This window comes from Ammospiza nelsoni, chromosome 9 (genome assembly GCF_027579445.1).
Source record: "Ammospiza nelsoni isolate bAmmNel1 chromosome 9, bAmmNel1.pri, whole genome shotgun sequence".
Lineage (NCBI taxonomy): Eukaryota > Metazoa > Chordata > Aves > Passeriformes > Passerellidae > Ammospiza > Ammospiza nelsoni.
In genome coordinates, this window is record NC_080641.1 from 17,648,738 (window position 1) to 17,672,702 (window position 23,965).

At 38.2% G+C, this 23,965-nt stretch overlaps 1 protein-coding gene across 1 annotated transcript; it reads left to right on the forward strand.

The window, feature by feature from the left end:
• Positions 1 to 6,331: 6,331 nt before the first annotated feature.
• On the forward strand, positions 6,332 to 18,981 carry VCAM1 (vascular cell adhesion molecule 1). Its single transcript, XM_059478084.1, has 8 exons — positions 6,332 to 6,376; positions 11,418 to 11,496; positions 12,214 to 12,492; positions 13,167 to 13,484; positions 13,704 to 13,976; positions 14,616 to 14,879; positions 15,291 to 15,554; positions 18,020 to 18,981. The coding sequence occupies exons 1-8, from the start codon at positions 6,347 to 6,349 to the stop codon at positions 18,178 to 18,180; spliced, it is 1,668 nt and encodes a 555-aa protein (XP_059334067.1). The 5' UTR covers positions 6,332 to 6,346; the 3' UTR covers positions 18,181 to 18,981.
• Positions 18,982 to 23,965: the final 4,984 nt, after the last annotated feature.

Below are 23,965 nucleotides of genomic sequence, written 5' to 3' on the forward strand. Positions count from 1 at the left end.
GCACCAGTATTTACCAGTGTTTGTATGCATTGTTCATTCTGAATGGGATTTGACTTTTAAAACAATTTTGTGGTTTTTTGCTGTTGAAGGAATAATTGCAGTAAAGTGAGTCAAGCTAAAGAAGGAAGTCATACCTCAAATAAGGAGACATAATCTCAGCAAATAAGGACATTATTTAAAGAACTGTGCAGTGAACTTTGCCAGTTATGAGCAGCCTTCATCTTCTGCTGAAGCCACTGGTGTTGACTATTGCTGTAAGTTAGACATTGGACTTACAGTAAATGCAAATGTGGGAAATGATCTGTTCCTCAGACAGATTTTGCCAGAGCACATTCTAGCATTCTTGCATTTCTGTTCTGAGAATGATGGGTGTCTGTCCAGGTGGCCAACTTTGGCAGGATAATAAATTGATGTTCTTTCTTCTGTGTACCAGAGGAAGCGTGGAGGAGGGAAAATGTCTTCCTTCCAGAGGATATTTGCCTTTGCCATAGTGATAGAAAAAGCTGATGAATAAATCAGCCAGAAAAAAAACAAAAACAAAACAAAAAACCAGAAGGGTCAGAAAACTTATGGCAAAGGAAAAAACAGTGAGAATACTGTATATGTCAGGACTCTGGTTGCCATTTCATAAACAACCTTCTTCCTATTTTTGTGTAATTTACTTTAACATCCTGTTTCTTTCTTTATCCCATGTTCAACTTTGGGATTTTGAAAAGGGCTGAAGCCTTAGACAGGTTTTGTTTATTGTGTATTGGGAGAAGGTGGAGTCTTCTCTGCTAAAATTGGGAAATGTTTAAAGAGAGATAATAGATGCTGTTGCAATGAAAAATGCCAACTTCCTCCCAAGAGGAGAGACACCACAGAAAGAAAAGTGATTTTTATTATATTTATTAGAGATTTACTATTTGATATATTTCATTTGAAACAACTTTGCACTTTGAGATCAGTTTTGACATGATTTTCAAGCTGTTGTATAAAGCCAACTTCCAGTCTTCAAGTAAAATATGTATTCTTGTGATAAAATTTGCAAATTTTTGTGCTGTGGCAAAGACAGCCTTCTGAACTACATCCATGTTTTGCCCTTGAGCCCTTGCCTGAGCAGCCCAGCATAGCAGGAGCTCTATAAATTATCATGTTCCTTGTGACTTCAGTTATACCAATCTGGGCTTGCAAAGAAGCAGAGCAGCTCCCTAGCCTTTCAGTCATTCCAGTTTGCAGTGTTAGTAAATGTGGGTTTAAAAAATCATTTGGTAAGTCATTACACAGCTGAGGAGGACAATGCAAAGTCTGAAAGTGTATCTTGAAGAATCTCTGTTTGAGTCCCTTGGGCTTTAGACTAAGCCAGAATGCAAACCTAAGTAAGAGGTGATGTGGTTAATTTGGGAGAACCTTATGTTCACAGGTGGGTGCCCACAGGCAGCTCTGTGACACTTGTAGTGCAAAGTCAGCAGATGGTGACACAGGCAAACTGTGCTAGCAGGGCTGAGACAGCCTCAGAGCAGTGCACTGGCAGGCAGCAACAGCTGTGGGACAGCTCAAAACTTTGACAGAGGCTCTGTGCAATGCTGGGATGCTAAGAAGAGCTCTGTTGATTAAGTTCAGTGGCATTCTAGATTCGAAAAAGGCAGAGGTTATTTTAAAGTTGCAGGAGAAAAAGGTTTTGCAGTAGTGCAAGAGGAGAGTAAAGCAGCAGAGCTGGTTTAAGAGTGGCAGAACAGAGCAGGTTCTAATTGCAATAGTGTTAGTTAATACTATTAATTTCTATTTTTCTATTCTGTTTAGGATAAGTTTTAAAAGGCTGCAAGCATTAGAAATACATCTGTAAACTTGTATTTCCAAATCTCTTAGATATTTCTCAAATTTCGTTTGCTCATAGGATTTTTCTTGTATTGAATTATGTTCCCAAAACCACGGACTCAATGCAGACCATTTTTCTCTGAGTCAATGTGTAAGCAACTGTATCACTTGTGCTTCTATCATTCTCAAAATTTTATATTTTAATCTGCTTTTGGCCTGTGTTAGGGGTAAGATTCTGTCTTGAAAAATTCTGACTCATCCACTGTAGGTACATTCTGTCCATCTCCATCTCCTTGTAACAACTACACTCACGAGCATATCCAAACAGGATTTCAGTCCCAAAATACTGAAAATGGGGGAATAGGAGTTAGATCTCAGGTACTAGGCAGCTTCTGGACTACTTTCCATTATTCTTACCAAGGTTTAGAGGAATATTGAATTAAATAGAAAAACAGTCTTTCCCCTGCAAAAGCAGACCTGTCAAATGCTTTGGTGTACAGTTGTGTTTCTTTTAATATATGCTGGAAAAGATAATAAACAAATAGTTCTAAATGTGAGGGAGAAACAGCAGCAGCACTTAATTATGAAAAAGTTTCCTTTTGGCAAAAGAAGTCAGAAAGTATAGCCTCCAATGCAAAACATGCAGTGAGTTTTGTAATATGTTGAAATAATAATAAGGGAATAGGAATATTGTTTATAATATTTTTTATCTTAACTCTATGTGCTAGCACCATTTTTCCTTTCATTTGAGCTACTTCACAAGAAAAAAATTTTCCTGAAATATATGAGATACTGAAGCAAGACTATTCAATAATATTTTCAGAATTTTCCTCTATACCTACTTCCCATTTACCATTTTTCCAGTTTTTGTTCTTTTATCTATTTACATTATTTATTGTGTTTTGTGGAGCAATTGTAAGTGATTCCTGGTTTTTCGAGAAAGATTTTAAGTTTTAGCATAGAAAGAACTCATTATATTTAAAAGAAATTGTTTTAACACTCTTTCAAATAGCCTCCTATTATATGGGCCCTGGAAATTTTACAAATGTATTTGTGACAGAGTCTGGCATTCATTCATACCTTGACTAGCAATTTTCTCAGAGAAGAACCTGTGAAATTTATCTCTGTGTAAAGCAGTGTTAGACTGGCAGGAATGGCAGATTTCATTTCTCTTTAACAGCAAGATTTGAAAGCTGCCTTGGGCTCCTGGGTAGTTCCTGCATGTTCCCATGGGAAGCATCAAGCTGCTCTCACTGTTACTGAACACTTGTGTGTGTTGTAAACCCAGTTGTGACAATCCAGACCACACTCACTTTCCCTGCAGGCTCTTGACATTCCATGAGCTCCAGAGAGCTCTCTGAATCATGATTCAGAGGCCTTGCTTTGAGACACAGCCAGCAATTACAGCCAAGGTGAACCTGAAGTTCCAAGCCCATTTCAAGTTAGGCTTGCACTGTGTTTAACCCTCAGTGACTTTAAGGAGTTACTATGAAATTGTTGCAAGTGATGTCACTCCATAATCATGAGATTACCAAGAAGTCACAGACAACTTCTCACTTGTTTTTTTGCCCTATTTCTTCTAATTAGATCCTGACAGGATTTCCAGTTATTCACAATGGTTTGCTTTACAGCTATGTGCCAGAAAAGTGCTATTAGTACTCAAGTCCCATAGGTAATTGTGTTTGCCAGTCAAAACATTAATGTGGTTGTCTGAGTTTTTGCTTTAATTTTCTGTCTAAAACAGCCTTGGAAGGATAAACTGAATCTTAAATGGCACATTATAGAAATCCTTATAAAAATGGCTTAGTGCCATGATATGAAATGCATTATTTGAAACATTAGATTTTGTCAGAAAGAGTAAGAAAATAAAAGGTCAAGGTAAGTTTACAGGTGATTCACAGACCCAAAACTAACTTCACAAGGAATGTTGTGCAGGATTGTCATCTTCTCATTTATTTATCTTTATAACCATCTGCAGCTTTAGACTAAATTAGTAGCATTTATCAACTGTATAATCCCTTAAAAATTAGAAAACAGTTGTTTCTTTTATTAAAAAAGGAATATGGTGAGCTAGTAGGAACTAGTAAAGAGTGCAGATTAATTTAGTAATTGCTTTATTCCTGGGTAGATATGGAGTTTTGAACATATACACTGCTTACTTTTCAATCTTGTGATAAATTTCTCTTCATTCTTGTAATCATTCTGTACTATAGACTTGACCTGAAAATTTGTCCTCCTTTAAGTTAAGTGTGCAAATCTTGTAGTAACCTTTAAATATAATTTTTATTTATTAATTTTGCAATTAATGAATTAGAAAAATAAATTTAAAATAAATATTCCCATTAATAAATACAACATGTGGGATAAAGTGAAACAATTTTTCTTAAATTGTCTAAGATCCTAAATTGCTGATAGACTGTATTTGCTATGTAACAGCACATTTTGTGAAATGTACACTAGGATCCATATGCTGACCTTAGAGGTAGAATGAAAATCTCTTCATGCCACAAAAATTCAATAGTCATGGCAGAAGACACCCGAGAGTGCAAGAAAAGCAAAAGTCAGCAGCTGTATCTTAGTGCCATAGCAGGTGAATCAGTATCATAGAATGTAATAATAAATCACTTATAGGCTGATGGGTTTATATCAAACACTTTAAATCAATAATAGAGAATTCCTAGAATGCATTTCTTTTTAGTGTGAGATGTTTGTATTACATTCATTCAAACAATCTTGGAGACTCGGTGTTAGATGATTTGCTCAACATCTTAATGAATTCACCCTCATACATCTCGGGAAGTTCCTGTGCCTGGAGCCTGATGGTGTTGCAGATCCAAGTCACCATGCTGCTGATATCCTGGGTACTGAAAGGCACTCCTGAGGTAAGATTCATCTCAGGCTTATGAGCCTATGAGAACTTAACTGGTTGATCCTTGATCCACAAAAGGATTCAACGCTGCTTATGAAACATTTATGTCTTCTTTATCTGTTGCAAACCGTGGGTTGCACAGAATTGTTCCCTTTCCCATTAGGATGTCCCAGTATCTAAGTGAAAGCCCTGGCAGTAGGTGCATGGTCATCTTACTTAGTCAATGGTTATTTCATTCAGCTGCAAGTGAACCTTCTAGATTTGCCTGGAGCTGAGCTGTTGAAAGAGGGCTGCCAATATCCATTCCTCATGGTGTGGAGCTAACTATAGTAAGAAATTAAGTCAAACAATGCAAAATTTTTTAAACCAAGAGGGTCATTAAACCATCTGTTACTTATTATTTGATATTCACATGCAGTTCTTGGGAAATTTCAGGAGAGATCCTTGGCTAAGAGGTATCAGAATGTTGGAAGTCAGGTTTTTCTCATACTAATTCAATACAGAGTTTCATCCTGCCTGAGAGCAATTTCAAACATGTGACACATTTCTCAAGTTGCCTCTCTTATCACTAGAGTGTAACATGGTCTGTGATAAAAGGTGACACAACTATGAAAGTCATTCTTGCTCAGTTGTCTATATCAGACTACAAGGGCTGGGGCTTTGATGCCTAGCCAAGTAATTGTCTGGGAAGGGGAAATAAATTCCATTAACTCTCATCTTTCTTACCCTTGTCTGTCGAGAAAAATTCAGCTGCTTATGGTTTTTATCACTTAGCCACTCCTACTTTGCTATATTCCTTTTGTGGAAGTGTTAACAAACAAAGCAGTTAAGATGATACCTAACTGTCTGGGGGAAAGAAAGGAGAGAGAGAAATAGTCCAAGTGACAAAACAGCATGTTTTTTATTTAGGGTAGAGCACATTCCAGAGACAAAAGCAGGGTGCCAGTCCTTTAATAGAGTTGCAGCTGGTTTCAAGCATTATTTAATTTATCAGTATGTGTACAGACACACAAACATACATATTTTGCTACTGCAAAATCCTTTCTCTTGCATACTTGTCATTTTGGCTTGATGGAAGTAAAAATTGATTCATTCCCAGTTGCTTCTATTTGGAAGGTCAGTTTCTTCAGGACTTTCAGTCCATTTCCAGAGAGGGGAGGGTAACAAAATCTAGGTAAAAAAGAGATTTAATTTCTGTGTATCTTTACAAAAAAATCAATAAAATAAACTGAGAAATCTCTGTAATTCTTACTAATATGGAAGATTTAAAAATTATGAATCTTGAATTCTGCAAAGTTAAGTAATTTAATTACTTTCTGACATCTGTGTAGTATTTCTACCTGCTAGTGAGCCAGTCCACTGTGGGACAACAAAGATAACATTTCTATAACACAAGGCAGCAAAAATACCCAGCCAAGCACAGTACTTCAGAATATGAACCATTGTAAAAGAATAAAAAAGAATATATTCTGGAAGATAAGTTGAAGGATAATCCATTAGTAGCAGTGCACTTTTCAGTAGCCTGTGTAGGAGAATCCAAGTTCTGCATTTCTTGCAGGTGGAATGGTCTGTTATAGATCTTGCTGTCATTATTCCCCCTTTTCTTTCTTGGTCCATAGGGACATGCATGTACCTCATGACTGAAGAGCAGGAAGGATGTGGCAAACAGGGAAGTGACTCATGAACGAGGGTACTGCAGAGCTGCTGCTGGTGAGTAATAAGAAATCTTGGTCAAAAAGTTCTGCATCACTGTCTTGAAAAAATTCTTCTGACCTTATGAAACACTGGCCTTAATAAAGTACACAACAAGATTTAATGGTATTTGAATTTCCTATGGAATGTTGGGGGAATTAAGAAACTTGCTCATATTCCTTCTTAAATGTTTTCATCTGACTTTACCTTGCCATATCCTAAGTTCTGGCTGTCATCTGCATGTTGACCCAAAGCCCACTCTATTTTTTCACTCTGTCCATTTTGAACGAGTTTTGTCGGGGGTTTTTTTTTGTAGTTTTCTCCAGTGAGAACAAATTATTTTTATATGCCTTGCTATATTCAGATCAAAATAAAAGTGAATCTGAAGTCTTACTTCAGAATTCCCAAAGAGATTTTGAATACTCCAAGGGTCATAGTTGAATTTAATTCTTGTTATAGCCTAGGTAATATTTCAGGAGGGAAACTTATTTTTAACTATGCCACTGTGAAGACAACAGGAGCACAGCTATCCAAACTAATGAAGTTTGGCTTGGATTACAGCATTTGGCACTTAAAGTATGTGGATTTCAACACTATCCAACAGTTTCATTTTTAGATCCAGCACCACTAAAATCATACTTTCAGTTTTTTAGAAATAAAGTTTGGAATTTCCAAAGCATGTATTTTTTTCCAGTAACAGAAGACTAGGATAAAAAATAGGGACTTTTTCCTCTAGTGGCTTTTTTGTTCTTTCTGTGAAGTGGACAATGCCTCTGAATAGAAGAAAATAAGAAATTAGCTAATCTGTAGTCTATGCATCTTATCACTCTTCTGTATTATTTTATTTGGCACCTTTATGGATTCTGGTTGCCTTCAGACTAACCAGACAGGAAGTGTCCTAACTGAGAAGCTGGTGCCTGAGAAAGATAATGGAGGAAGTAGATGCATTTATTTTTACATATGGTACTTAAGAAATTCCAGAAAAGGGAAAGAAGCAGATAATAAAACTTTCTTAAGATTTTCTTTTTCTTTTTCTTCTTGCAATAGATGACAAGTTAGATGTAGAGTACAATTGTGAGGTGTGATGTGGGTTACAGGGTAATGCGTTGGTGTTCTTTTTGTAGTTAGGTACAAAGTTACAATTCCTGAAACAGACACAACCCTTTAAATAGATATGCATGTAGATCTCATCCTTCCCATCCGGAGATGAAAATTATAGGGAGTCAGTGATGCTCTCCTCCCCCTCTTGGGGCTATACAGAGATTGTATTATTGTCAGGTGTTGAGAAAGCAGGTGGAGAGAGTCAGGAGAAGCAAAGAGAGTCAGGGGCAGCTTTGGGAACCAAAAGTCCGGGTGCTGAGGAAGGAGACAGTGTATAACCCATAGAGCAGGCTATTGAAGTTACTGAGAACTGAAAATGTTGAGACTGGCAGATCATTTCCTGCTCTATTAGCCATGTAATCAGCAGTCTTCATACATGTCCTCCAGCTTCATGTTTTTTCAGTTACTTTATCAAGATATGACCATATTAAAGGTACTGCCTTGCATCACTTTGCTGATGTGAGTTTTGTCTCTGAGGTTAGTTCTCATTTGAGTTACAGCACAGTCCTCTGGCTCTTTTTCTTCAGGCACAATCATCCTGCAGAGGTATCAGACACTCTGTGCGTGGGGTGGAAGCTTTTCATCCCAGCTGCTTCTGTAAAGCATCTGAAGCTCTGAGGCTTTCTTTACTCAGACCCCCAGTGCACATCCCAAGAATATTTCCTGAGATGTGTGAGGGCTGCAGTTTGAACAGGGGACCTAGCTATGGAGTTGCTGTAACACCTCTTTGATATGGGGCTAAAGAACTGTTGAGTCAGACTTTTCTGCATCCTTTCACCAGAATGTCAGGTCAGATGAGTTTCCTTCTACCTTCTTTTTTCTTAAATTTCCTCTGTCAAAAGGACAGAGGAAATTTCTCTCTCTCTTCACCATAGGTCCTTGTCCATTAATCACAAAAGCACTGGTGAAGGTTTTAAGAGTCCAGATTCTGCAAAAGGTTGGCTTTTCAGTTTTCCCCTAATAGCCTCCATAAGGCAGGAGGAAAAAATGCTGGAAAAGGTGTATAAACATTGGATAACTAACATGTTGGATAATGTGCATTTTGTTCAAATAATTCATTAAGATTTCAAGAACTTGTTATCTCTTTTGCTTAGAGGAAGCTAATAAATGCATCATATAGGTATTTAATAGAATTGCAGAAGTAGGAGTTAAAGGAAATGATTAGCACAGTTCTGAAATGGTTTCTTTTCTTAAATTTCAGATAAATCTGATGTGAATTTTAGTTTCCTGAAGGACACTTGTGTTTTCTTATGCCGGGCCAAAAATTGTGTTCAGTGTTTTCCAAACTCTGTTTTGCAACACATAATTGTTTATCTTAGTTTGTCCCTCAAAGCCTTAGAAGTCTGTTTTGATTACTAGATGTATTGAAAAACATGTAGTTGCATCCCAGTGCTTAATTCTTTTAATCTTTTTTTTGCCTTTAGTAATATTCTTGTAATTCTTGTTTCATTCCAGTCCTCATTACACTCCGCATGTGTCGAGAGTTCTTCCAATTGGTACTATAATACTTATCTCACTGTGGATATAGATGCATCCTCTATTTTACTACCCCCAGCATCCTCCTCTGTGCTGTTTGAATAAAAAACTAGATTATTTGAACTTTCAAGGTCAAGTGCTAAAACTTGTCAGCTAATCTCTGTTTGTTTACAGCCAGAACAGAGAATTCTGAAAATTCTTGGTGCCCATCTTCCTATTTTGAGGTTGATGCTGAGGGTAGTAGGAGCAACAGTAATGTGCATATTTTAAATACATAGAAGGTTTACATTTGAAGTTGTGTAAAGAGAAAGTTTTTAAAAACTTTTTAAAATTTTGGCAGATTTGTAGTTCCTCTAGTAATATTTGTTGGCTAACTGTGCTCTTACCCAAACTGTCTGAGTTGAATTTGTCTGAATACTCAGGAGAGTAGTCCCTCTGGTAAGGATCCAGCTCCAGTAAAGTTAATGGCGCTGTACAGTTTAATTTACTGAGACCAGGATCAGAGTTATTTCCTATTTCATGTCATCTGATGAAGGACTTGATTAAGACCTTTCCAGTATGCAGCTATGTCCTCCTATGTTTAATTTTTTTTTTTTCCCGTCTAGAAACTGATTTCCCAGAAACAAGGAAATATTGCCCTTTCTCTTTCAGCTTAGCTTCTGATGATTATTTAAGCAGTCCAAGCAGAACAGTTTCATTTCTTGCTTTTCTCTAACTATGATTTTAAAGTAATTATTTGCAACTTAACTGAGAGAGTGCACTCTCCTTCAACAAGACCCCTTTCTCTGCAGTAAAATCACACTGTGTAGAAGTGTTATTTCCTGTCCTGGATAGCTCTTGGATTTTTGGATTTGATAGTAGTACTTCTAGAACAGTACACTGCTTGCATTTTGTGACACTTAGGAGTGTTTTATTCTTCCTCCTCCTTCTCCACCTCCTTCTCTGCCTTCTCCTCATCCTCCTCCTCGTCCTCCTCCTCCTCCTCCTCTAACAAAAAAAAAAAAAAAAGATGGTGATAATAAAAATAAAATATTATGGTAGAATCCACTGTAGCAATTTCATTGAATTTTAGTTTTAGTGACTTTTGGTTAGGCATTTCCAGATGCTTCAGATTTCCCTGTTTTATTGCCTTCTGGGTAATTCTTGGATTGTCTTGGAGTGGATTTTTCATTTATTGTTATTATTATTATTGCCAGCTCCCTTAGCTGCTCCTCCTCAGCCCTGTGCTCCAGCCCCTTTCCCAGCCCTGCTGCCCCTCTCCAGGCTGGCCCCAGCCCCTGAGTGTCTCCCCCGAGGTGATGGGCCCACAGCTGGGCACGGCTCTCCAGCTGTGCCCTCACCAGTGCCCAGTACAGGGGCACAATCCCTGCTCCTGCTGCCACACTGCTCCTGATAGAGGCCAGGATGCCCCTGGGCACACCTAGCTCATGTTCAGCTGCTGTCAGTCAGCATCCCCAGGTCCTTCTGCCCTGGGCAGCTTTCCAGCCTCTCTTCCCCAAGCCTGTAGTGCTGTATGGGTTTTGTGAGCTAAGAGCAGGACCTGGCTCTTCACTGTATTGAACCTCATCCAATTGGCCTCAGCCAATTTATCCAGCCTGTCCAGATCCCTCTGTAATACCTCAATTACTTAAGCAGTTGAATAAATAAACAACTGAGATTTAGTAACCTTTATCCATTCTTTGCATTCACAGCATTTCCAACTGAAAATTAAACACCGAAAGTATTATTTTACTTTTTTTCCTAACATTGCTGCCATATTAGCCAGTAAGTGTTGTCCTCAGAAATATTCCAAACTGGATTTGTATATCCACTGCAAAGTGGCATTGGGTATATTAATTAATTCCATTAGTTTGAAGAGTATAAGCCTGATTCAAGCTGATTAAGTCAGATCTCCAGACTTCTGCTATCTGATGTATTTCTTTATTTTTAGAGATCAAAAATACTTAGGAACATAAGTAACAACACCTTTGAAACTGGTAGCACAGTTTTCAAGGGAAATACTGAGTCATGTAATGTTGTTTACAGAGCTGAGCATTGTTAGAACTGTTCTGAAAACTCAATCCCACAAAAATATTTTCATTAAAAACAAATTTGAATAGCTTTTTATCTGAGATATAGTTGCATTCAATTACTTTGACTTACGCACATTCTTTCATTTTCTCTGTCGTTTGCAAGATCAGATCTGAAACAGATTTTTCCAAATGTAGTAGGCACTGTATTTACAAGCTTTACTGTTTATTTTCCTGGGCTGCCACAAAAGCAGCAGAGGGCGCTGAGCCAATGGACACCGCCCGACTGGTTCTCTGCCTCCCTGCTCTGGATTTTCCCGTCCAGGGATTTCCCACTCTGCCCCAAGGAGGGAGAGCCTTTATAAAGAGCCAGCTGGAACTCTTGTAACAAACCGTTGCACAGCAGCAAGATCTCACTGTGCTTCTTCACAGAAAACAGAAAGCAAACTTTTGAATTTACTTTCTTTATCCAGCAACAGCAATTACAAATGTTTAAGGAGATGGGAAGAGCAAACCAGGCTGTGCTATTAATTTTGTGCGTGTTAAGGACTGGTAAGTTGGGGAAGGTGAGGGTTGGTGGTGCTGGTTTCATTTTTTTAAACTTTGTTAAGTCTAAAGTGACCTAAAATTTGCTGTTTGATCTTTATTTCTCTTTTCTCCAGTTACCTTTTCATTTCAGTGAATACAACTGTCAATTAAGTAGTCCTGTCAAAATGTCAGGAAGCTTTTTTGACATTTACTTTGAGCTTTTCTGTGCTCTGCAATTACTCAGTCGTTTTCCTATTGAGTTTGCTAAAAGATAGTCTAGGAGACAACTGCAGTACATCACTGGATGCTTGACTTTTTATTGTCATTCCTGACAGTAGCAAGCAACTTTGGTACTAAATGTCCTGTTGAAAGTGTTTCTGCTGTTGTCTTTGCTATCTACCTGCTACCTCTCTCCTCAATTGTTACAAAGTTTTAGAATCAGATCCACCTGACAAAAAAGATAAGTTGTGCCAATGCATTTATTTAAATTTGGTTGATGCCATTTTATACATGAGAACTGTCAGTCATCTGAGTCTGTATTGTCTTTGACAAAAATAGCAATGTTTATGGGATGTTTTGAATATGTAAACCACTGTATGAGCTTTATTAGTTTAACTTCCACACAACCATAAAGTAAAGAAATGAAGCATAAAGACCTCATGTAACAGTAGAACATGAGAAGAAACAGGGAAATAAAAGCTGAGAAATCTGCTGAATTGATGTATGTTTTCCCTTTTGTAGTTAAAGCTTTTGAAATGGAAATTATACCTGCTGAGAGAATTGTGGCACAGATTGGAGGCACACTCATATTCACATGCAATACTACTGGCTGTGCATCACCAAGTTTTTCCTGGAGAACCCAGATGGACAGCCCCCTTGGAGGAAAAGTCAGAAACCACAGGACATATTCTACATTGACTATGAATCCAGTTGGTGTTGTGAATTCTCATTCTTATCTTTGTACTGTCATATGTGGTGAGAGAGGGAAAAAGGAGAAGAGTGTCAAAGTTGAACTTTACTGTAAGTAAAAATGTAAAATTCTCTTTAAATAGTACATGTTGATAGAAAACTCTATAATTGTTTTAGATATTGTGGTTACCAGTTAACTTTTAATTCTAGGATAATGAGTGTTATAGCTCAACATATACTTCCTTCTGAGATTCCTTTATATGTCTGTTCAGGACACTTTCTTAGCCCTTTTCTGCTTTCGCATTGAAGATTGTATGTACTAATATTATTTAGTCTTGTTTCTGGTAATTCTTAAAATCCAAAATGTGCATTGCTTGAATGCATTCCTAGAGCTGGGAAAATAAAAATCAATGCCTTTGTAGTTTGCAGGAGAATAATTCAGATGTCCAAACCTACCAGCACAGAAAACAGGATCGCACTAGTGCATGGATTGCTCTCAATGCCTATAGTTAAGCAGCTGTATCACTGCCTAGGTGCCATGCTAATCTTACTAATCTTTTGTGATCATGTTTCAACAGTTGTACAAATAAACTTCCTGTTAGTATATGTACTGCTGATAAAGGACCTGTAGGTTTTCAGATCAAGTTATGTCTCGTAATAATGTTGATAGAATGTCATGTTCTGAGCACCTATAAAATCAAGGTATTTGGTGTCTGGATCTTGCTCTTATGTTGACCCTACTATTCTTCTCTACTAGTCTAAAAAAATTGATTTTGTTCTTTTAGCTTTCCCCAGTGATCCTATCATTGACATCAGCCCATCCTTAGTTGCTGGAGAACCAGCCCCTGTCATCTGTAAAATTCCGGATGTATATCCTTCTCATCACCTGGAAGTTCTCCTAAAGAAAGATGGACAGGTTCTTCATGAGGAATATTTTTTGGACGATGACAGCACCAATACAGAGACCAAAACTGTGACATATACATTTCATCCCATGGCTGAAGATGCTGGGAAAGAGATTACCTGTGTGGCCAGGTTACCAATTGTTGATATGGATTTTGAACCCAAAGAAAGAACATCTTCTCAGAAACTTAATGTAAATTGTAAGTATTTTTGTACAAGGGCTTTGGCTAGTTCAGCTTTCAAAGCTGCAAGTAAAACATCTTACTAATTCTGGAAAAATGATCCCACTGTGCTACTGGGATACATATTTTTTTTTTCTTGGTATTCTGTGACATGTACCTCTAGAAAAGCTAGTGTTAGAGATGTGCATATCATTCTTCATTTACCACTGATCTTGTCTTCCTTTTGTTTTATTACAGTTGGTCCACAAAATACTGTCATTACTGCATCTCCAAGCAACTCACCAATGGAAGGAGACTCTCTGAACCTCACTTGTGTGACTCAGAGTGACCCACCAGCACAAATAGTTTGGAGTAAATATTTGGCTGAAGAAAGCATTCAGCATCTGATAAAAAACAATGTTCTTTTTATTCCCCATGTCCATTTCAATGATTCAGGACGGTACATCTGTGAAGTAATTAATCTGGTAACTAATAAAACAGAGGAAGCAACTGTGAACATTGTTATACAAGGTACAAGTCTGTTTGAGTTTCACTTGTATTATCCAGTACCTAACTGGCTGATCTCTGTTAGCTTGGAGGATGCTGAAACACTGAAAATTAGGGAAATACGGGGCTTTCCTTTTTACGTATTCAGGACTCAGCTTCAATTTAAGGCTGGTTCTCATGTGCTGTAGTTTTTCTTTCTATATTTAATTTTCAGCTAATTCTCTCAGTACTGCTGTTGTGCATGCACAGTTCAGTACATTTCCCACAATGCAACACTGTAAGTCACAAAAGAGTCTGAGAAAGTGGTGGGGACACACACACTTATTTCTGTGAAATGTAATGTGCATACCAGTTTCACAGGGACATCACAGTCTCCTTCTTCGAACTAGTAGTTTTAGTCATTAGCATTAAATTTAATAGGCATTTAATGGTAAAACTGTTTTGGACTTAATAATATTGTTGTGATATTTTGTGATTGATTGATTGATTGATTGATTGATTGATTGGATGCTACTGTTTTGACAGAGCTAAAAGTCTTAGATTGAGTCTGGGGTCAAAACCAAAATAAACAGATTCTTGAGCAAGCAATTCATGCTTTCTTAAAACCTTCTCCATCTTTAGAACATTTGCATTACTCTAACAGCTTTTTCTTTTGTCATGCAGGTGCTCCAGTCATCACAGAACTCTCCATTGAACCTTCTACAACAGTTCAGGAAGGACAAAATGTCTCCATACAATGTTCTGCTGAAAGCAACCCTCCTCCCAAGATAATTCTACGGAGAAAATCTGACAATGCAGACATAGGGACTTCTAGTGCCAGAAGTATTTTGCTTCCATCTGTGATGTTCCAAAATGGAGGAGACTATGAATGTGTAGCAGAAAATAAGTATGGGAACAGTAAAAGTGAAATCACACTTAATGTGAAATGTAAGTATGTGTAAAGTTTTCCCAGTCATTTAAAAATAGTTCTTCAGTGATAAATATAATCATCAAATTAAATGAAGAGAGAGCAAAGAATCATCACATTCCTCTGCTTTTCCCTGAGAAAGGAGCAGTGCTGATGAACAAAACAAAGTCATGAAATCATTAATGTGATGACAGTCTTTAGTAGAGATCTGAATGAGTGAGAAACTGATCTACATGGTTAGAGGTATTTGGTTGGAATGTCTGGGCTATGGAGGGTTTGTACAGAAACTCTGATACCATGTCCTTTACTTTTGTTTTGGGAATGAAAAAGAAATTAGCTTTGGGAGGGTGACAGTCTAGTGTCCAATAGGACATGTTGGATCCATCTCTAAATAATCCAGTGATGATTAACTGTAGGCCTCTTCCTTTCAGATGGACCAAAGAATACAATGATCACTGTTTTCCCTGCTGCTCTTAAAGAAGGGGAAACTGTGACAATGAAATGTACTAGTTCTGGTAATCCAGCTCCTGTGATCTCCTGGAAGAAAAAGAAGGCCACCGGGGAGTCTGAGGAAATTTCTAAAAATGCAACTATAACTATACACAACTTGAAAAGTCAAGATCTGGGGCTTTATGAATGTGAAGCTTATAATCAATTTGGCAAGGAAGAAAAAGCTGTGGAATTATATGTTCAAGGTTTGTAGAACAAGATGGAAAACAAGTTTTTTTGGTTTATGTATTTTAGGTCCAGATCTTCTTGAAGAATGAAGTAATTGTGTCTTTGATGTCAGTGGAGTTAAAAGGTGGTCCTAATATCACTAAGTGATTTAGGAAGCTTTAAACAATGAAGTATGAAGTCTGCCTTAATACAGATAGATTATGAAAAGTTCTTAAGTCGGTGGGGCATCCATCAGTCATCCCAACTGCCAAGTGTAAGCATGAAGTAAAGAGGACATGCAGTGCCTGCAAGGAAATATCCTTCCATGCAGGCCTTTCAGTGGATTTTTGCATAACAAAGACTCAAGGAGACTACATGCTGAAGCTGCTCTATGGAAGCGCTGTATTCCAGCTCTTTGCTTCTTCCCTAAGCTGCTACAAGAAATGCTGATTCCTCAACTTAGTTGGAATGATAGCGAAGTTTCATTTTCAATAATAATCAGACTTCTCTGCTTTAGCTCTGCTGCTTCTGCCTATTGCATAGCAACAGTGTCTTGCTTAGGGATCACTTCTGCCACCAATTCAGCTCTCTTCCCTGTTCTTTACTATTTTTATAGCTGCACGAAAAAATACACTTTTGATTTCTCCTTCAAGCAAAGTGAAACAAGGACAAAGTGTTACTATTCCTTGCACATCTGCAGATGTTACATCTCTTAGGACTAGTCTGTAAAAGAAAGTTGGTGATGGGTTCACAACCCTTGAAACAGTAGATAGCAAATATAGCACAGACAAGGCTCAGCTAAGGGATGCAGGAAAATACACATGCATACAGTTAATGAACTGGGGGAGCAGTCTCAGCACATAGTACTTGTGTCAAAGGTTAGTTAATATAACTGCTGTGCAGAGTTCATACTAGGATTTGTTTTACACAGAGTGACATCTTAAGTTTCATTAAGAATGAATTGTCTTTAAAAAATCTGACATGAGTTGCACAGGTTCTTGTCATAAGTGATGGGGTCTTAATGCTAATGAAAACTTGTGCCAAAATAGCAGATGCATAAAATAATTGCTGCTTCAAATTTTTTTGTATTTCCACTTCATCTTTTGAAAACAGGATATAAAATTGCAGAGCCTTGTGAAAAAAAAATAGAAATACAGTTCTAGGACTCCTTCCTTTGCCTTTTCTATTTCTCTTCTGTTGAAAGAGGGCATTAGCCTCTGGGTTTGTTGGTCTGTGCCCTTTCATGAACTCAAACAAACAAACATTGAATTTGAAATAAGAGAACAAGAGGCTCCATATAATGTAAAAGTTATGCAACATACTCTGTCTGTTGATAAAATGTTCTTTTTGCCAGCTGCTGTTGGCTTCAGTGGGGAAGGATAGCTGGTGTCAGAGCAGAGTCTAAAGCTATGGACTCAACTACTACAGTGGCTCCATTAACTGGATTCGTATTTTGCATGTAAAAGTTGCTGATGCCTCATCAGTTCTGCTTCTGTTTGTTGCTAAATCCTGCCTTGAATTTCTTTTCAGTTCCTCTCCAAAATATTAATGTGTTAGTATATCCATCAGAAAATGTTAAAAAAGTAGAAAATATCTCTGTTACATGTAGCACATATAGCCTCAGAGACAGTCCTGAAAAAAAGCCCATCAGGAGAAATTATTCTGCCACCAGTGAATGGAAACTTTATACTCTGCAGTGTCATCAAAAATTATACAAGCATATACTCCTCCATATTTTCAGTAAGGTTGGAACAACATTACAGAGATTGAGATAGCTGTTGTGGGTAGCTGGGTCTATTGCCTTAAACCTATTTTTTTTGTATGTTTTGGTGAAATTTGTATCAAGGTGGGCACAACTAGTTCATAGCTGATCCTTGCATGGCAGTTCTGTGGTTAACCTGAAAAAAAACCCTCACCCAAAATCACACCAAACAGCCTAGTCAGAGCAAGCTGTATTTTAACCTCCTTTCAGTGGGGCTGTCATTGTCTTGCTTAGTTGAGTTGGTGTGGTAGCTTTAAGGATAGGGCCAAAAAAAGGTGATTCCTGGCTGCATTTCTGTTCACATGCTTGGACAATGAGACTAATCCAGAGAAGATTGTGTTTCACAAAAAATCTAAATATTGAGCTTTTAAAACATGGTCTTCCCCTTAAAGAATGAATTTCAGGAGGTTGAAATGTACCCAAATGTTTCCTGGGTAAAATATGTGGTATTCCTCTTGTGTTCTTTGTGAATTTCATGGTACTCTTCATTATAGATGATATCAGAGATAGGTTTGAACTTGCATAGCAAATTCAAGACCAAGATAGTGGCTAGGAATTAAAGTATGTAATATGAAGAAAGAAAAAAATAATTAAGGAAAACTCAAAAAGTATGCTTTGTGCATGAAAACAGAAATATGTTCCAAATGAAAGTCATTAATAAGACTGCTTTTACACTGATACACATGTATCTGTTTCAACCAATATTTACACTTTTTTTTCTCCTTTTGTCTCCATTTTCAGCAAGATTGGAAGAACCAGATCAGATGATCCCATTCATTATTGCATTCTCATCTGTAGCAGCAGTAGCAGTTCCTGCAGCTGCCATTTTGATCTACGTGTCAAGACAAGCAAAGATCAATGGATCCTACAGTCTTGTAAAAGCACTCAGGTTGAAAGTTTGATCATGTGAATATAAGTGTTTAGTTGATAATAAGCACTTTTATTTATTGCTGTGACTGGTTCTACCCTTCAGTAGCAAACGAGTGACTTAAGAACAGCGCCATGTGATAGCAAATGGGCTTATTTTCATGTTCTCATAAGTGTTTTGGTATTTAAATTAAAGGAAGAGCTAGAATCCTGACCTAGAAATTGGTAAATCATTTCTGTGTTGAAGCATTCTGAACAAAGAGTTCTGTGAAGAACTAGGTTTGTACATAGTGTATAATTTGTGTTATAAATATGTTCAACTAAATATCAGTTTGTAAAACTTTTCTTATTGCAACTGTATAGAGAAATTTTGTTAATTCAAAGACATAAATCAATATTGCTTGAGCTGATCAGGTGATTTTTATTTTGTATTACTCTGCAGCATGAATGTTTTTTAATATAATTTGTCTGGTTGTGGTAATGTTTGGAAAATATTCTCTTTTCACTGATATTGCCATAAACTATACCTTCAATGACATTACACAATGGGCTATGCATTTCTAACAAATTTAAACTAATTTTAGCCTTTGAGTCTTTGGGTCATTTGCAAAACATTTTATTTTAAATATTATTCAAAATCTGCTGTTATAATCCTGTAAGTTCTAGCAATGCTAAGGTATTCTTGCTGGCTTCAATCATTCTCAGATCAATGTCAGAATTCCGTTATTTTGTGATGAGCCATATCAGACCTTTCTTGTAAAATATAAGGGCACTGTAAATATGCTTTACAGATTTCCACTGCAAAATAAAACTACCAGCAGATTTCTTTGTCTAAATCCCCCTAGTGATGCTTGTTTAAGATTATGCCAGAACACACATTACTGTGGAAGGAAATTGTCCCTGGCAGCAGCAGTTGTGGATGTCATGGGAAAGACACAAACAAGGCCGGAAGTCTCGAGGCATAGGCAGGGGCACAGGCAAAATCTGTGCACCTCAGCAATGGTGGGTGAGTTGTTGCCTGAAGAAATGCCCTTCCCAAGCTCCTCACTGTGAAAATCTAAACCACATGCTTGACAATTTCCCTTTTAACAGAGAACTGTCTGCATGCTTCCCTCGGGTTGGCGCTTCTTTCACCACACACTTTCCAGAGCTGGCAAAATGGCTGTGAAAATGGTGAACTTCCAGTGCAGAGGCAAAGATGGAGGGAAGGGGAGGTGGAATTTGATAGTATTCCTCCTTTCCTCCCTTCTCCTGACTAGCAGTGGTGCTTTGACTGATCTGGGTACTGATGTTCAGCACCAAAGGCAAAGCTGTGGGAGGTGCAGGCGCTGTGGCTGAGAGGTTGAAATGCGTCCTGATGCACTGTGGCCTGATCCACTGTGTTAGGCAAGGAAGGTTTGGGGGCCTGGCACCTCCAAACTTGCACACAAGAAGCTCAAGCAGAGATATGTGAAAAGAATATGTCTACATTATACACATGGTGACAACTGCTGCCAACAGCAATGCAAATGTGAGTGCTGGCTCTGGCATGTGGCAGTGGTGCACATCTCCCATGTTTTTTCATAGTGTGTTCAGCAGTGTTTTGTGCACAGAAAATTAGTTCATGCAGGATGTCTATCTAGATTGGAAAGGGAGGCTTGGAAAGTGGGGGTGTACCAGAAAAATGGGAGAGCAGTGTGGACTTGGCTTGGAGGAATGTGAGCATGCAGTAGGAGGGTGAAGAAAAGATTGAAGACAGAGGAGGAGGAGAGCTTTGACAGGCCCATGACATAAATTTCTTGGAGGTGGTGCCAGGCATATTTATTCAGAATAATGTCAGGCCTGTCTCAGTGCTGTCTTGTGAATAAACCAGAAAGCATGATTTTTTGCTCTGTGCAAAACTTTGGTGCACACACATTTGCCTAATCAGTGAGGTTCTGGTGTCTGTATTGCAGGAAGGATAGCTAGGAAAGAGACAGAGAAGGAGGACTGGAAAACAGGGCAAATAAAAATGCCTGGGACTTTCCAGTTTGGAGAGAGAATGCTGAAGGAGGAGGCGTTCTGATTGATGTTTTCCAAATTGTGAAAGCAGTTGATAGCAAACAACAGATGCAAAACTATTTGCTAAATCATGCAGTTCTGGAACTACAGGATGTGCACACTAAGGAGGAAGTGTTTTAACAAAAATAATAGAACAGTATTTTTTCCCAGGGTGAATGTCAATCTACTGGAAGCTGCTGCAGAAGGGTCAGGGGGATAACAGTATCAATTGGTTCAAAAGCAGAATGGAAAAAATAATGGGCTAAAGGTCCATAAAAAACCCAAAAGGGAGTAGACAGAAATGCACTGTACAACGTCCCTTATTCAGTGGCCGTTGATGCTGAGCAATCCTCAGGATACATACCAGAGAAAGGGGCCAGTGTATGACATCCTGAAATAGTGTCTTTCACTGCTGTAGAGATCCTGGGGTTCGGGGGTTACTGGTGAGACCCACCAAGGTATGCCTTGCCTTCTTACTCCTCCTCTGAGCAGCCTTGGGCCAGACCTTGCAGAAGGGGCATAAAAGTTCCTGTGCTGTTTTTCCCCCTCCTGTGGACTGAAAAGATGAAAGATGGGTGGGAGAGAAATAGGAGCCATCTTACAACAGTGCTTTAGTGCTTGAGTAGTCTTTACTGGAAATTCCTCCACTAGTTTCCAGAATTTTTTCAGCTGTTGGTTTTGTCAGTATTTCTGATACAGATATGTCCTTGTGGCTTGTCTGCCCTCTCAGGACCTCAATTGAGGTGATAAGTGATTTAAGTCAATAGAAGTTGCCCCTGGACTTCAACAGGGCCAGCTTTCCTCCCAGAAACGTTAAGTGAATAGAAAGAATTTCTAGTGTCCATTTTAGGAGAGGTTGCTCTTGTGTTGGCAGTGAGTTCCTAGCAGTGAAATCACAAAGAAGGGTCTTGCCAGGGGATTTCCTGTCCTGCTGTCTCGGTGTTTTCCAGGGAACTTAATGCTATCAGTACAAGCTTGTCTTATGAAGGTTTAAAGTTCACAGCCAAATAACTTCTCTTTTTTATTTAAAACTACAGAAGGAATATTGCTTCTCCTTACACAGTTTCTCATCAAGCAACTTGCAGAGCCTCTGCCCTGGCAAAAAGCCATGAACAGCAGCTCCAGCCCAGCAAGTCTAAGGCTGGAGGTCTAGGTAAGAATCCCTGTCACAGGGCCTGCCTTTATGATCAAGAAAGTGGTCTGTAAAGTAAAGAGCTGACAGATCCTATCAGGTTTTCTCTATAAAGTCACCTCACAAGTTATAGATTTGCATTTTCCCCTGTCTGATCTTTGCTTAAGCATAGCTTTGTCTTTTCCTCTTCAGGAGTTTAGCCCAAAAATACCACTGGGCAATATTTGTATGAGTCTGGATTTTAAAGAGTGATTGCAAATTCTCACTCCCTGAAGTCAGTTTAGGATATATTCTTTCATGAAAGGCTCAAACTGGAAAAGATACATATTTTAAATGTCTCCAAGAATGCTTTCAAATAATTTTTAAAGTATACTGAGGGGGACAGTTAATATCCCATGAGAGAGGTGCTGTTATAGGCTGGAGATAACACTGGTGGCTTGTATTTGAAGGGGCAGGCTGCTGCTGTTTTCAGGGACTAGCAGGCTGATCAGGATATTTATTTAAGGCCAAGTGATGATCTGGTATCTATGAACAGGGCAGGCCATTCAGCTCCATGGACTTGCTGCTGTGCTGGACCACATAACTTCTTTAAGGAGATATGTTCCCCTATAAGGGATCTGATCTGGAAATTCCTCACAGAGAGTTTGCAAATGTCCTTGGTTATCAGTGGTGCCCTGCCTGTGATATATACATGGCCTACTTCCTTATCCAATTTTTCTGTCCTTTTGCACAGTTCTATCCAAATGATCATTGCATGCTGTAATCAATCTCTTGTTTCTTTGATAAAATAAACACAGAGGACTGTTGGAAGCCTACATTTATCAGGTCTTTTCTACAGCAGTAAATAATCCTTGTAGTTTTTTCTAAATCCCTTCCAGCACTACACATATCTTTTAACATGAGACAAAAAACTTTGTCAAACCAACCAGTCTGAATTTTACCTAGACCATGCAGTTTAGCAATCAAAACCTGACAGAATTTTTGACATTATACTCAGTTTGAAGGCCACTTCACATTTAAGAAAGAAGTGAGAGGAGTGGTTATATCAGGGGAACTCACTTTCATGTTCCATTGTCTGTTGTGAAGCTCAACAGTTTTTAAGCCTCGCAATCTTTTGGGATCCACATGCTACGTATCCTGCCACCAAAACAGTGCAAGTTATGTTACCAGAAATATGGAAATTCTTGTGAAAAGAGTAATGTGCTTTGCTGTTAGCTGCCAGGCATCTCAGCATAGCAGTGTTTTGTTCCAAGTACCTGGGTACCTGCCAGGTACAAAAGCAGGGGATCTCCTGCCTTCCCTCTGCCCTTCTCACCTGAAGGGTCCTTCTGGTGCTGCTGAAGTGCACAGAATGGCCAAACATGTGACTATGAGATGCAGGGCTGAGAAGTTCCCCTTGTTTATGAGGTCCTTGGTTCCTCTCAGTGGTTCTGCTATGTTTAAGGTTCATTGCAAATTGAACAAGAGAAACATTTTTTTGACAGGTTGAAAATTTACCCTTTGAGGGCACCTATTACTTTTTGCAATGGAAAGAAATTGGGACATTTAAATCTGAAGATTTATTTTTTCAAAACAAAAAATTATATTTTATAAATAGATGTGATAGGGGGTCTGGGACTTGGTGCTTATGTGACTCGAAGGAGGACAATAATTACTTATTTTTTAATTGCAGTAATAAATGCTATATCCATGTGTTAAAAGAGACAGGAGCATATGAAGAAAGTCAAAGTAATATCATTTTACTGTAATCCTCTTTGCTGTGTGTGATTGCAAAAACTAAAATGTTCTGTCCTAATGCTGCTGGTTTTTTCTCTTAAATATTTTTCCTTTCCTTTTGAATGAGAGGCAGATATGGGACATCTGCTCTCAGAAGCTGAAAGAAATGGTGGCATATGATGTTCCAACACAGATGTCATGTCTTGAACACTCCCACATACTTCCAACTGTTATACTTCATGTTGTTCTTTCATATTTATTGGAGATTTCCAGTGATGGAGACTATCAGTTTTACAGTGATGTAACTTTGAGACACTGTTACCAGTTGAGCCACAGAACCTCTTTGCTAGTCAGAGCTGGTGGATTAAACTAGATTTTTACATTTCCAGGCACTTGGTGTACAGGGCAGCAAACAGCACTTGACCCTTTGGCACCACTGCTAACATGCAGCTGAATATAGAACTTCAGAGCATGGGGCTGTGATATTTACTTGGCTTTCAACTAATGTGCTCAAACAACAAAATATTACCACAAATGGTGCATTCATTTGCTTGTTTCAATATCAGGAACACATATAAAATAGAATTAAAACACAATTGCATTCAGTTTTTAAAATGACATTGAAAATATATCTGCCATTTTTCTGTTGATTTCCTGTTCAACTAAAATTGGATAGTCTGTCCCTTCATTTATATCCAAGCATCTAAACAGTTGAGTGAGATAAGAAAGCATGACTCTTCACTGTTGAATAATCATTTAGGCACTCATATCTCAAAACCATGCAGAAATAAATATTTTAGTGAGCTAATTTAGGTTTTGTAGATAAGCTCTGGGAAAAAGGAAAGAAAATTTCCTCCTTACAAAGAAAATGAAGTTCCAGCACCACACTGTTGTTGAGGCTTTTGTTCTAGTTCATAATCACAATTGTCTGGGTGCTGATAACAGAGCAGGGA